The 13297-nt window shown below is 37.9% G+C and overlaps 1 protein-coding gene across 2 annotated transcripts in view; it reads left to right on the forward strand.

Annotated features, from left to right (window-relative positions):
* Nucleotides 1–13297, forward strand: part of gnas (GNAS complex locus) — a 353499-nt gene that overhangs the window by 249886 nt on the left and 90316 nt on the right. For both annotated transcript variants that reach the window (XM_063041591.1, XM_063041592.1), the window contains exon 5: nucleotides 8454–8551. In XM_063041591.1, coding sequence (XP_062897661.1) covers nucleotides 8454–8551 — 98 coding nt within the window. The remainder of the gene's footprint in view (nucleotides 1–8453; nucleotides 8552–13297) is intronic.

The raw sequence follows: 13297 nt of genomic DNA on the forward strand, positions 1-13297 counted from the left end.
ACAGAGTCTTGACCAATTTGTTTCATCAATATTAATATTCAAATCTTTTCCCATTTTTGCTTTGACTTATGGGTTCCTTGTTTAATTGTCTGTTCTTGAATCAAATTATACATACAAGAAATAATATTTTTAATTTTTCCTTTTTGAATTAAAATTTCAATTTCATTAGGTTTTGGCAAAAACATTGTTTGACCCAGCTTACCTTTTAAGTAAGCCCTTAATTGAAAGTAACAAAAGAAAGTATTAGATATTTTATATTTATCCTTTAATTGTTCAAATGACATCAATATACCTCGTTCAAAACAATCTCCTATAAATTTAATCCCTTTTTGGTACCAATTATATAAAAGTTGATTGTCCATTGTAAAAAGAATAAGTCTGTTTTGAAACAAAGGTCTCCTTGCTAATAGAGATTTCTGTGTTTCATTATCATCATTTATCTTATTCCATAAATCAATCAAATGTCCTGACGAAGGGTCTCGGCCTGAAACGTCGACTGCGCTTCTTCCTATAGATGCTGCCTGGCCTGCTGCGTTCACCAGCAACTTTGATGTATGTTGCTTGAATTTCCAGCATCTGCAGAATTCCTGTTGTTTGTGTTAATATAGGAGATTCTTTCTTTTCCCGTATCCATTTAGATTCCCATTTATATATAAAATCTTCAGGTCTATTTTCTCCTATCTTATCTAGTTCTATTTTAATCCATGCTGGTTTTTGATCATCGAAGAAAGATGCAATAAATCTAAGTTGATTTGCTTTATAATAGTTTTTAAAGTTTGGATGTTGTAACCCTCCTAACCTAAATTTACATGTCAATTTTTCCAATGATATTCTTGACATTTTACCTTTCCAAAGAAATTTTCTCACACATTTATTTAACTCTTGAAAAAATTTCTGTGGCAATTGTATTGGTAATGTTTGAAACAAATACTGTAATCTAGGAAATATATTCATTTTCACAACATTGACTCTACCTACTAATGTTATTGGTAGTATCATCCATTTGTCAAAATCTTCTTGAATTTTTTTCAACAGTGGTAAATAATTAAATTTATATAAATTCTTTACATCATTATCAAGTCTTATACCTAAATACTTTATACCATTTGCCGGCCATCTAAGTTGGGTTACTAATCGGCATTGACTATAGTGTCCTTTAATAAGAGGTAAAATTTCACTTTTATCCCAATTTATTTTGTAACCTGATACCTTCCCATATTCATCCAATCTAGAAGATAGTTTATGTAACGAATGTTGTGGGTTTGTTAAATAGATCAAAACATCATCGGCAAAAAGATTAATTTTATATTCCTCCTGATTAACTCTAAAACCCATAATATCTGGATCAATTCTGATTAGTTCTGCTAATGGCTCTATCGCCAGTACAAATAAAGCAGGTGATAATGGACAACCTTGTCTAGTTGACCTTTTTAACTGGAATGGTGTTGAAATTTGAGAATTTGTCACTACTTTAGCTTTAGGGTTAGAATTTAAAGTTTTAATCCAATATAAAAGATGTTCCTAACCCATATTTTTCTAATACTTTAAATAAAAAATCCCATTCTAATCTATCAAATGCTTTTTCTGCATCCAAAGCTACTACTATACTCTTCTCATCCCTTTTTTGTGCCAAATGAATTATACTGAGTAGCCGGGTTACATTATCTGCCAATTGTCTATTTTTAATAAATCCTGTTTGATCCATATGTATTAATTTTGGTAAATATTTAGATAATCTATTTGATAAAATTTTTGCTATTATTTTATAATCCGTATTCAATAAAGAAATAGGCCTGTATGATGTTGGTTTCATAGGGTCTCTGTCTTTTTTTGGCAATACTATTACAATTGCTGTTGAAAAAGATTCTGGAAGTTTATGTATTTTTTTCTGCTTGACGTATTAGTTCCATAAAAAGAGGAAATAATAAATCTTTAAATTTTTTATAAAATTCAGGTGGAAAACCATCTTCTCCTGGAGATTTATTACTTTGGAGTGATCCTAAAGCTTCTTCAACTTCTTTTAATGTAAAAGGCATATCTAATCCCTTCTGTTCTTCCAAATTCAATTTTGGAAGAGAAATTTGTGATAAAAACCTTTCTATCTCATTAACATCATTTTGGGATTCTGATTGATATAATTCAGAATAGAAATTTTTTAAAGTTTCATTTATTTCAAGAGGTTTATAAGATATTTTATTTGCCCTTGTTCTAATTGCATTTATTGTTTTGGAAGCTTGTTCTGTTTTCAACTGCCAGGCAAGAATTTTATGTGCTCTCTCACCGAACTCATAATACCTTTGTTTAGTTCTTATAATTGCTTTTTCCGTTCTATATGTCTGAAGCGTATTATATTGTAACTTCTTATTAACAAGTTGTCTTCGTTTTTCTTCTGACATATATCTTTGAGATTCTTTTTCTATTTTTGTAATCTTTTTCCAATTGATCTAGTTCTGCCATATATTCTTTCTTAATTTTAGACGTATAACTTATTATATGGCCCCTAAGATATGCTTTCATCGCATCCCATAATATAAATTTATCATCCACTGAATGAAAATTTGTATCCAAAAAAAAATTGAATCTGCTTTTTCATAAAATCACAGAAATCTTGACGTTTTAATAATGTTGAATTAAATCTCCATCTATAAGCCACTTCTTCCTTATCAGCCATTATTATTGTCATTAATAAAGGGGAATGATCTGATAATATTCTTGCTTTATATTCCGTATTTTTCACTCTGTGTTGAATATGCATTGATAATAGAAACAAATCTATCCTTGAGTAAGTTTTATGTCTATGGGAGTAGAATGAATAGTCTCTTTCTTTAGGATTGATTCTTCTCCATATATCAATCAAATTTAAATCCTTCATCAATGATAAAGTTAAATTTACTACCTTCGATTTTATAACAGCCTTGGTTGATCCATCTAAGACTGGGTCTAAGCAAAAATTAAAGTCTCCTCCAATTAATATTTTTTCATGTGCATCCGCCAAATTCAGAAAAGCTTCTTGTATGAATTTTGCATCATTTTCGTTTGGTGCATAAATATTCATAAAAGTCCATAATTCAGAAAAAAGTTGACAATGTATAATCACATATCTCCCCGCAGAATCAGTTATTACATTTTGTATTCTAATTGGTAACGTTTTATTGATCAAAATTGCTACTCCCCTTGCTTTTGAATTAAATGAAGCCGCAACAACACTTCCCACCCAATCTCTCTTTAGTTTCTGATGTTCTGTTTCTGTTAGGTACGTTTCCTGTAAAAAAGCTAAATCAATGTTCATTTTTTTAATATGTGTTAAGATTCTTTTTCTTTTCACTGGTCCATTAAGCCCATTAACATTAAAACTCAAAAAATTCGATAAATTAGTCATTATTCTTAACAAAGTTACTCCAATCTAAAACATTACTTATCTTCTCAACTCTCATAGTTCCTTGGGGAATCTCTTTAAACTTCACCTTGTTGCTATGTGTTTCGCTCCCAACCTTCCAGGCAAAAAGAAAAGAAAAGATAGAAAGAATACAAAAAAAGAAAAAACAAAATACTCCCCCACTAATGTTGTGAATGAAAAGATACACAACACTACCCCCCTCCATTTTACGGGTCGTGTCAAAAGCCACACTTGCACACATGATTAGCGTAGCAATCGATCAGTGCTTCTTCCAGCTCCCCTGCAGGTCTCGGCCTGAAACGTCGACTGCGCCTCTTCCTATAGATGCTGCCTGGCCTGCTGCGTTCACCAGCAACTTTGATGTGTGTTGCTTGAATTTCCAGCATCTGCAGAATTCCTGTTGTTTACAAAAAAAATTATATAGGCAAAATTAATGTTACTATTCCTAACTAATATTCCTCCAGTTTTAACCTTTCTTACCCCCCTCGTATAATTAATGATCTATTTATACATTCATTCAGCTTCAAAAATCCAACAAGTCCATTCTTTAACCCAATCTTCATCTTCAATCTATCTCGCTCCCCTGGATTTGTTCTTGTATCTAATATTCAGAGAATCTCGCACAAACTGCTCTGCTTTCTGGTAGTCATCAAAAATTCTTTTTTCTCCACCAGGCAAAAAAATCTTCAAGGTTGCAGGATACGCAGTATAAATTGATAACCATGATCCCATAGGGTTTTTTCCACTGGATTAAATTTCTTCCTTCTCTTAAAGTTCATAACTTATATCACGGTAGAAAAAAACTTTGTTCCCTTTAATTATCAATGGCCCTTTTCTATCCTTGGCAGCTCGAGCAGCTGCCTGTAGAATCCTTTCCTTGTCTTGCAATCTTAAGAATTTTATTAAAATCGATCGTGGATATTGGTCGTCTTTTGGTTTTGGTCTTAGAGCTCTATGTGCCCGCTCAATTTCAATTGGTCGAACCTCCTCTTCCATTTGCAAAACATCCGGGATCCATTTTTGAAAAAATTCTTTTGGTTTTTCTCCCTCCATACCTTCTTTAAGACCAACAATTTTAATATTATTACGTCTACTGAAATTTTCCAACATGTCCACTTTCTCCAAGAGTCGATTTCTTTCCGAGTTCCAGACAAGCAAATCATTTTCTGTTTTTTCCACTCTATCATTCATATGCCCCATTGCTCTTTCCATCTTTTGAAGCTTCTTATCCATTTTGTCCTGTCTTTCCATAACTTTATTATGTTACGTACCCCGTAACTGGGTTGCCAAACCAGCAGAAATGGATCACTCAGTTGGAGTCTGGAGTACTAGAACTAAGAAAGTTTTATTACAGAAACAAGCAACACAGTAATCGAAAGGATAATAAATGCAACAGTTCAGTGATGATAAACACACATGTGCACAGAATTAAGATAACAGCATCAATCAAGCTCTATCGTTGTCTAGGGGTAAATGACCAATTTCAAAATGACTCAAAGTTCAGTCCAGTTTAGTAGTTCAGTTCGCAGTAATCGTTGCCATGGCGGTGGACAACGTGGGGGAAGAGAGAGATAGAATAGGAACAACTCATCATTCAGAACGGCTTCACTCACAGACCAGCGGGATGGCTCACAAACAGCTTTTGGGCGGGTCCTTGGTGATGTCACCTGAGGTCACCGACTGTGACCCCTCCTCCAGATGCGGTCGATCCTCTGCAGTGAACCCGGCACCCAGGCAAGGGCGGACACACACCGGGTTCCCGCTGATCGTACCTTTCCACCCTGTGCGTTGTCCGATACTTCTCACCACTCGTGAGAGGCGCACCGCTTCCAGGGTCTCGTTACCTCGGGTGGCGTGTGTGTCTGTCTTAGCGAACCTGTCCCTTTTTATCCCCCTGCTGGGGTATCGCCTGTCCATCACTTCAAACAGTTCAGGGTTCAAAGGGGGGAGCCGCTCCAGACAGCTCTTCCTCCCACATCCCTTCATTACACATCTCCAGACGCTGCTCCATTGTTCCTTATCTCTCCTTCCCCTGAGGGCAGGTGGCAGACCAACTGCTGATGCCACTGATGCTAGCCCAGGCCAGCAAACATCTTAATTTTATGTGTATTCTCGTAACAATTATAGCACATCTTCGTATCTCTGAGCTCTTCTCTTACTTTTCTTAGTTCAGCCGTTAATTGCAATATAGCCTCTCTTATGTCTCTATCATCTCCTTTACTTCCAATCGCTTCCAATTCTTCCTCCTCTTCTTCATCTGTGTTCTCTGCAGAATCCAATTCTGACTCTGAGTCATTTTCAATTGCAGTGGCTGTCGGTTCTTGTAGTTTGCGTTGTGTCGATTTGCGCATGCACATTTCCGGTGCCTTCTTCGAAGAATCCGTTACCACCGCCATTGCTCCCTGTTCTACCGAAGGAGATCCAACCTGAGTCCGAGGCTCCATCGTTGCAGTAGGCCCTTTTTTCTTCCCCTCTCACGGCTGCTTCGCAATAGCAGACTTCTTTTGTTGCGGTTTAGGAGGCCTATCGTAAAGTAGTCTTACAAAGTTTATAAATAGTTTTCAGAAAATATTTATTAACTTTGTTTTGTTTAAACGGTACTTTACTAATTTGTTGCGGGAGAGCTGGATTTACACGTCTCAATCCCACGTCATCACGTGACGCCCCCGATGTAACTTCTTAAATTTGAGATTGTCTTTGAATGACTTCAGCGTTTCAAATCAGGGTATCTGAAGCACAGCATTTTCTCCTTTTATGCACACATACAACTGCAGGAGAGTCTGTTAGTGAAGAGAATTGATTAAGTGAATCTTCAGAAGTTAATATGAAAGGCTATCTCAGTAATGCACAATCTGAGATCTGTCATAGTGGCACACCTGGATCCTCAGACACAACAGTGAGGTCTAGGTGGTTGACTTGGCACATCCATTTAGTTAGTGAACTTTTAAAATTTCAAATTAACTAACTGGATGTAACTACTTCAATGAAATTTTGCAACTTTTTCTTAGGTGAATGTGTGGTGTATATTATAAGTAAGTAGACCTGCCAACTGCCAGCTTGCAATCATATGCTATTAGAAACACTAATGTTTTCAGGCAGCACACCCAAATGCTCTATGAACTCAGCAGGCCAGGCAGTATCAATGGGGGGAAAAAAAGAGTATAGTCAATGTTTCAGGCCAAGACTATGAAGGTTCTTGGCCTGAAACATCAATTATGCTCGTTTCCGTAGATGCTGCCTGGCCTGCTGAGTTCCTCCAGCATTTTGTTTGTGTTGCAAACACGAGGAAATCTGCAGATGCTGAAATTTCAAGCAACACAAAAATTGCTGGTGAACGAATGAAGGGTCTCGGCCCGAAACGTCGACTGTACCTCTTCCTATAGATGCTGCTGCGTTCACCAGCAATTTTTATGTGTTTTGTTTGTGTTGCTTGGATTTCCAGCATCTGCAGATTTTCTTTTGCTTGTGAATATGTTTTCAGACTGTTCACTGATTGTGTGATGTATAATCGCAAATTCAGTAACAATGGTTTAGATTTACATTCGCTGTCAGAAGTGGAATAGCTGATTACGCCTGCCTGAGTGAAACTGGCTTGTGAGCACAGGTCTGATCACAGTAATTTTTACAGGATGAATAGAGGTTTGTGGAAGATCCCTAGAAAATGAGAGTACTCTTACTGGATCAGTGCCATTAATTTGAGCCTCACTTGGTAGTTTTTTTTTAAAAAAAGTATGAGAATTTTAAAAAAACACATTAAAATGGACTAAATGTTCCTTTGACTCTGTTCCTATTTTCTAGACCTTAATAATTGAAGTCAGTCCCCAAAAGTCAGAGCCTTCGCTAGTGCTAATGCTTTCAGGAATTTTCCTGCAAGAAGTAGGTTTTTGTATCCAGCATTTGCACTCATACCACTTGAGTGGTGCATCTCTGGAGGAAGTCCTGTTAGAGCAGAGATTGACAAACATTGAAATGACAAGGGAGTCAAAGGATTTGGAGAGCAGTGGAGCTGAGCTCAGTTGGATCAGCTGCAAAAGATGAGATTGAGACAAAAGATTGAAAAGCTAATTGACTGCTTCTGTGCATGTTTATGTTCATTAATGATTAAGAGCCTGGAGTAATTTGCGTTTAAGGGAACCCGATTAGTTTTAAAAGTAAATGTGTAGGATGAGATGATTTATCTTGGTTATCAGTTCTTTGCTATCTATAAAACTACTTAGAATCAGAATTGGGTTTATTTTCATTAATGTGTCATGAAATTTGTTTTGTTGCGGTGCAATACATAAAATACCCTACAAGTTGCAATAAGAAATATGTATATATGAAACTCAGTTTTAATTAAGTTCAGAAAACAAGTTGGCAATATCAAAACATGGAGTGTGACACTGAGTGGGAAAACCAAGAATTTCAGAGCTCAGTAGTTTGTAAGCTGAGGACGTGCTTTTCATTTAGTCAATGGGTAATCAAATTAAAAGAAACTGAAGGAGACTGGTTTGAAGGGGTGGGAAGGAAAATGCCAATGTTTTAACCAAAATTTAACATTTATGTAAAATACTTCTTTAAAATGACACTGTTCAAAAAAAAACCTCAGGTGATTCTTATAATATCAATTATTCTTAGCATTTAAATACATCATTATTATCTTGATTGGAAGTAAACTGAACTAAAAGTAGGCTGTTAACAAATTGATATCTACAGGATTGAAAAATCACTTGACTTGTGTATGTTTATAATATATATTTATGAATTGCGCTCTATGATTTAGATTATCAATGTCTGCAAACCCCCTCCCCCCTATAAACATTTGGATAGCTCATTTTTATTCCTTTCAGAACCTCAGTGATCTGCTCATAATTTCCAGTCTTTGTTGTTTCTGACTTTTAGCATTTTTTGTTTTATTCTCAATATGTGCACTCTGTCTTAGTCAGTTTTGGTTACATAGTTTATGAATAATCTAACACTGGCCTTTTGTTTATACCTGTATCTAAACCAGTATACAGTTGCTCTTGAAATTTAATTTCTGCCTGCTAAATTTTAATAGATATTAATTTTTTTTAAGGAGTTCTATGAACATACAACCATCCTCTGGCAGGATGAAGGCGTGAAAGCTTGCTATGAAAGGTCAAATGAATATCAACTTATTGACTGTGCACACTAGTAAGTACCTTTTAGTTCTCTTTAGCAAATTAAGTGACTAGGAACAATATTACTGAATTTATAAACTAGCTTAAGAAAATTATAAATAATTTTATTGATAAGAATATGATCACATTTTGATGTTATGAGAAGCTTCATATTGTGCTGATGATTGTCGATACTGATTCTAAAACCAAAATTGAAATGTACTTTCAATGGAAATTAATTAGTTGAAGACATTGGACCATGGCATTTTGATACTAAAATATTAGACAAAGAAATATCTATTTAAGATAGCATACGATGTTTCAAGCATTCTAGTAACATCTTAATATTGAATTATGCTTTTGTGTATAATGGTTGGTGGAATCTTAATCTGCTAAACAGTGGGTCATTCAACTTTGTAAAGTTATCTTAGAAAATAATTTGAGTGGAAATTTGATCACCCGTGAAAAGTGTCATCTAGGTCATGGACTCATACAGCTCAGAAAAGGAGAGGTAAATCCAGGAAAATGCTGTATATTGAATATGAAATAAATATAAAATCCTGAGCAGACTCGGGACAAGCACCTGGAGAGAAATGGTTCCATTTCATTTTGACAACCTTAGATCTAAACTGGAAACAGTTCAAAGCCCACTGAATCGGGATCTGAGATGAGTTGGTGTTTTGTGAAATTACATTTTCATTGGAGCAGCGGAAAAGGCTGAAAGAACAGTGGTGAGAGTGATGATGAAGAATTGAAATGACCAACAATTGGAAGCTCAGCCTACAGTTTCATCTTTGAAGACTGGAAAACTCACAACATTTATCTGTTTTCAACATTTTAGAGGAAACTATCTCATGAGTAACAAATTTGAAGTATCTCAATGTCATAATTTGGAAGTACAAATAAATGGCTACATCATCTAGAAAGTTGTTTGGCCTCCAGACAATTGAAAAAGAGGATCTAAAAGGTGGTGTTGCATCTTCTGCTGTTGTGTTGGGAATCATGAGCAGGAAAGTGTTTATTGATGGCTATGGAAGGATGAAGCAGAGTGTTGCAGAGGCAAAGCTGCCTCTGAATGCTGGAAGGGAATGAGTAATTGGTCATAGCGTCACGTTAGAGGTGGCAGGAATTAATGGATGTAGGAAGGGGAAAAGTGGGAGGTTGTCAGGGGGATCCCATTTCTTGATCTGGGAGAGGAGGAGAGCAGGAAATGAAACAGTCCTTTTAATTGCATTGGCGCATGGCCAAGTGGTTAAGGCGTTCATCTAATGATTTGAAGGTCGCTAGTTCGAGCTTTGGCTGAGGCAGCGCATGCGTCCTTGAGCAAGGCACTTAACCACACATTGCTCTGCGATGACACCGGTGCCAAGCTGTATGGGTCCTATTGCCCTTCCCTTTGACAACATCGGTGTTGTGGAGAGGGGAGGCTTGCAGCATAGGCAACTGCTGGTCTTCCATACAACCTTGCCCAGGCCTGCGCCCTGGAAACTTTCCAAGGGGCAAATCCATGGTCTTAGGCATCCGTTACTCTCATAACAAAAAAAAACAGAAACCACAGCTGCTGAAAAAGGAAAACTTTGTATGGGATCTGCTGTTCAGCAGAATAGCTGCACTGTTAATGGAAATACTGGAAAATGGGCTAGATCAAGTGCCGTGGAGGTAGTTCTGGGAAACAATGCAGTGGACAGTGGTTATTAATTTATCCCTGAAAGTTGAGGTAGAAATATGAAATTAAGAATTGGTTAGAGATGAAGACATGAATGTTTAGTGTCAAATTGGTAGAGGATTACCTGATGTTAAGCAAAAGGTGGCATGCCTTGACCTTTTTCTGTGTTTAAGTTCCTAAATTCATAGTCACACAGTGCCAAAGCAAATCCTTCAGGTGCACCCATCCATGCTGACCAAGCTATGCATGTATTTGTCCCATATGCATCCAAACCTTTATGTACCTACATAAATGTCTTTTAAACAGTTTAATTATTTCTGCCTCTACCACCTCAGACAATTCATTCCACGTACCCACCAGAGATTAAATTGCCCTCAGATCCCCTTTAAATCTTTCCCCTCTCAACGCACACAAAATGCTGCAGGAACTCAGCAGGTCGGGCAGCATCAATGGAAATGACATCGATTACAGTTGACATTTCAGGCCGAGACTGTTCTTCAGGACTGGAAAGGAATGAGGAAGACACAAAAATAAAAAAGGTCGGGGGGGGGCTGCTAGCTAGAAGATGACAGGTGAAGCCAGGTGAGTGGGAAAGGTAAAGGGTTGGAGAAGAAGGAATCTGATAAGAGGAGAGTGGACCATGGGAGAAAAGGAAGAAGGAGGGGTGGTAGGCTGGTGAAAAGAGATAAATGGCCAGAGTGGAGGGGAAAGGAGGGAGAAGAGGGGGAGGTAAATAGTTTTTACTAGAAGGTGAAATTGCTGTTCATGCCATCTTGATGGAGGCTACCTAGATGGAAAATGAGGTGTTGCTCCTCCACCCTGGGAGTGGACTCAATGTTGCAAAAGAGGAGATCATGGACCGACATGTCGGAACGGAGATAGGAATTAAAATTCCACTTTTGGTGGACGGAGAGGAGGTGCTGAACAAAGTAGATAGGCCTCACCTAAAAAGACTGTGGGAAGAAAGGAGGGAAGGGGGATGTAAATAGGCAAGTGTAGCATATCTGTTGCCTTCAGGGATATGTACCAGGAGGGAAATTAGTCGGGAGAGATGAGTGGACAGTGGAATCATGAAGGGAGTGGGGGGGGCGGGGGAGGCGACGCAAAGATGTGGTTGGATCCGGAGGCTCAGATGATAGGTGAGGACGAGGACCTCTATTCCCGTTAAGGCGGTGGAAAGATAGGGTGAGCACAGACGACTGGTGAATAGAGGAGATGCGAGTGAGGGCAGCGTTGATAGTGGAGGAAGGGAAACCCTGTTCTTTGAAGGAGGAGGATGTCTCTGCCATGGAAAGGAAAGACTCATCCTGAGAACAGATGTGGCGGAGGCAAGGGAGCTGAGAAAAGGGAATAACATTTTTACAGGAGACATGGTGGGAAGAGGCATTGTCAAGATAACTGTGGGAATCGTTAAGTTAATAAAAGATGCTGATGCAGTAGACAGGTTGTTTCCAGAGATGGAGACAGATTGAGAAAGGGGAGGGAGGTGTAAGAAATGGGCCAGATGAATTTAAGAGCTGGGTGGAAGTTGAAAGCAAAGTTGATACCATCTAGTTTTAGACTTTGCTACCTTGTTCATGGTAGGGGGTGGTGACTCCAGACATCAGTCTTATCAATACCTCTCATTTTTACATGCCTCTATATGAAGTAATCCCTTAGCCTGTTTTGTTCGGGGGTAGGGGGGAGAAGGGAAATCCCTGCACATCAAAATTTTCTCTTTATAACAAGTTCTCAATCCAGACATCATTCCTGTGGACCTTTTCTACAACCCACTTGTAACATAATGGCCCAACTCTTGTACTGAATGAATTACCTGATGAAGGTAAGCATACCATTTGCTGCCTTCACCACTCTGTCTACTGAATCTCTGAATCTTTCAGGGAACTTTGTTCTTGTACTCCAAGGTTCAACAATACTTACCAAGGCCCATTCATTCACTGTGTCTGGCCTGGCCTGGTTTAACTTTGCAAAATGTAACACTTAACAGTTGTCTAAGTTAAGTTCCACCAGCTATTCCTTTGCCTTATATAACTCATTCTCTAACTCATAAGATGAGAACATGGTGAGAACTGTTTAGTTGGATTTTTGACATGGAACTTCAAATAAGAGAAGGAAGAAATACCAATGCAGTCATTAGTGTATCAGAGAGAGTTGAGGATAAAGGCTCGGTATGACTTAAAGAGCAAATGTCCCATGTATCCTACAAAAAGATAGGCAGGTCTTATGAGCCCTCAGAGGTATCCTTTTAGATGATGAGATTGGTTAAGAAAAATGGTTCAATGTGTGGACAAGTTTGGACAGGTGGAAGAGGGTGGTGAAGAGAGGAACTGGGAAGGGCCTCTGATCAAAGAAAGAGTGGGGGCCGTGAAGCAGTTTTACTTTGGGATTCGATATCCAAGGCGGAAATAACCCGAGAGGGCCAGAAACGTAAACTATTCAAGTGATGTGGTACATCAGAAGTGTTATGGATGTTAGTGAAGTGAGACTAGTCATGGTGCAGAAAACTCAAGTTCATCATGAAAAAAAGAGGCTGAAGTTTTTGGTTGTCCTGGAAGGTTGTTGTGCATCTTTAAGTTGAATCAGTTATTTGGAAACTAAGAATAGAAACTGAGGAGGGAAGGTCTTCAGATTTAATTGTATATCTGAGAAGCTATGGTCTGATGTTCACTGCTGGGCTCATAGTTGAGAAGAGATCTTAATGCTCATGTTCAATATTTTCACGGTAGATGTTAGTTCACTACTCTTATTAGCAGGTTTTATAGCATTGGAATTGTTTATTAGGGAACCAAATGTTGCAAATTAAAATGGTGAAAATTCAAGGAGCAACATCAGTTTGGGAAATAGATGGAAGGAAGATACCCAAGGAAAAGTTCCCCAGGTGAATTGGAAATTAATTTAAGAAGGATGGGTGAAGTGTGGTGGGGTTGTGGGTGAAGAGGGATGCGCGTTCTGAGGTGAATATTTCTGACCAGAGAGGTAGGTGGGAGGAAATGGAGCTACATGAGAATTAATTTAGGCCACAGTGTGACTGGGATCAGAGATGACAAAGTACAGGAAGGAGCACAAATACAGTAACAGGTATTCTGCATTTATCTTGGTTTTCAAGGCTGCTAT

The sequence above is a fragment of the Mobula hypostoma genome, chromosome 2, assembly GCF_963921235.1.
Source record: "Mobula hypostoma chromosome 2, sMobHyp1.1, whole genome shotgun sequence".
Lineage (NCBI taxonomy): Eukaryota > Metazoa > Chordata > Chondrichthyes > Myliobatiformes > Myliobatidae > Mobula > Mobula hypostoma.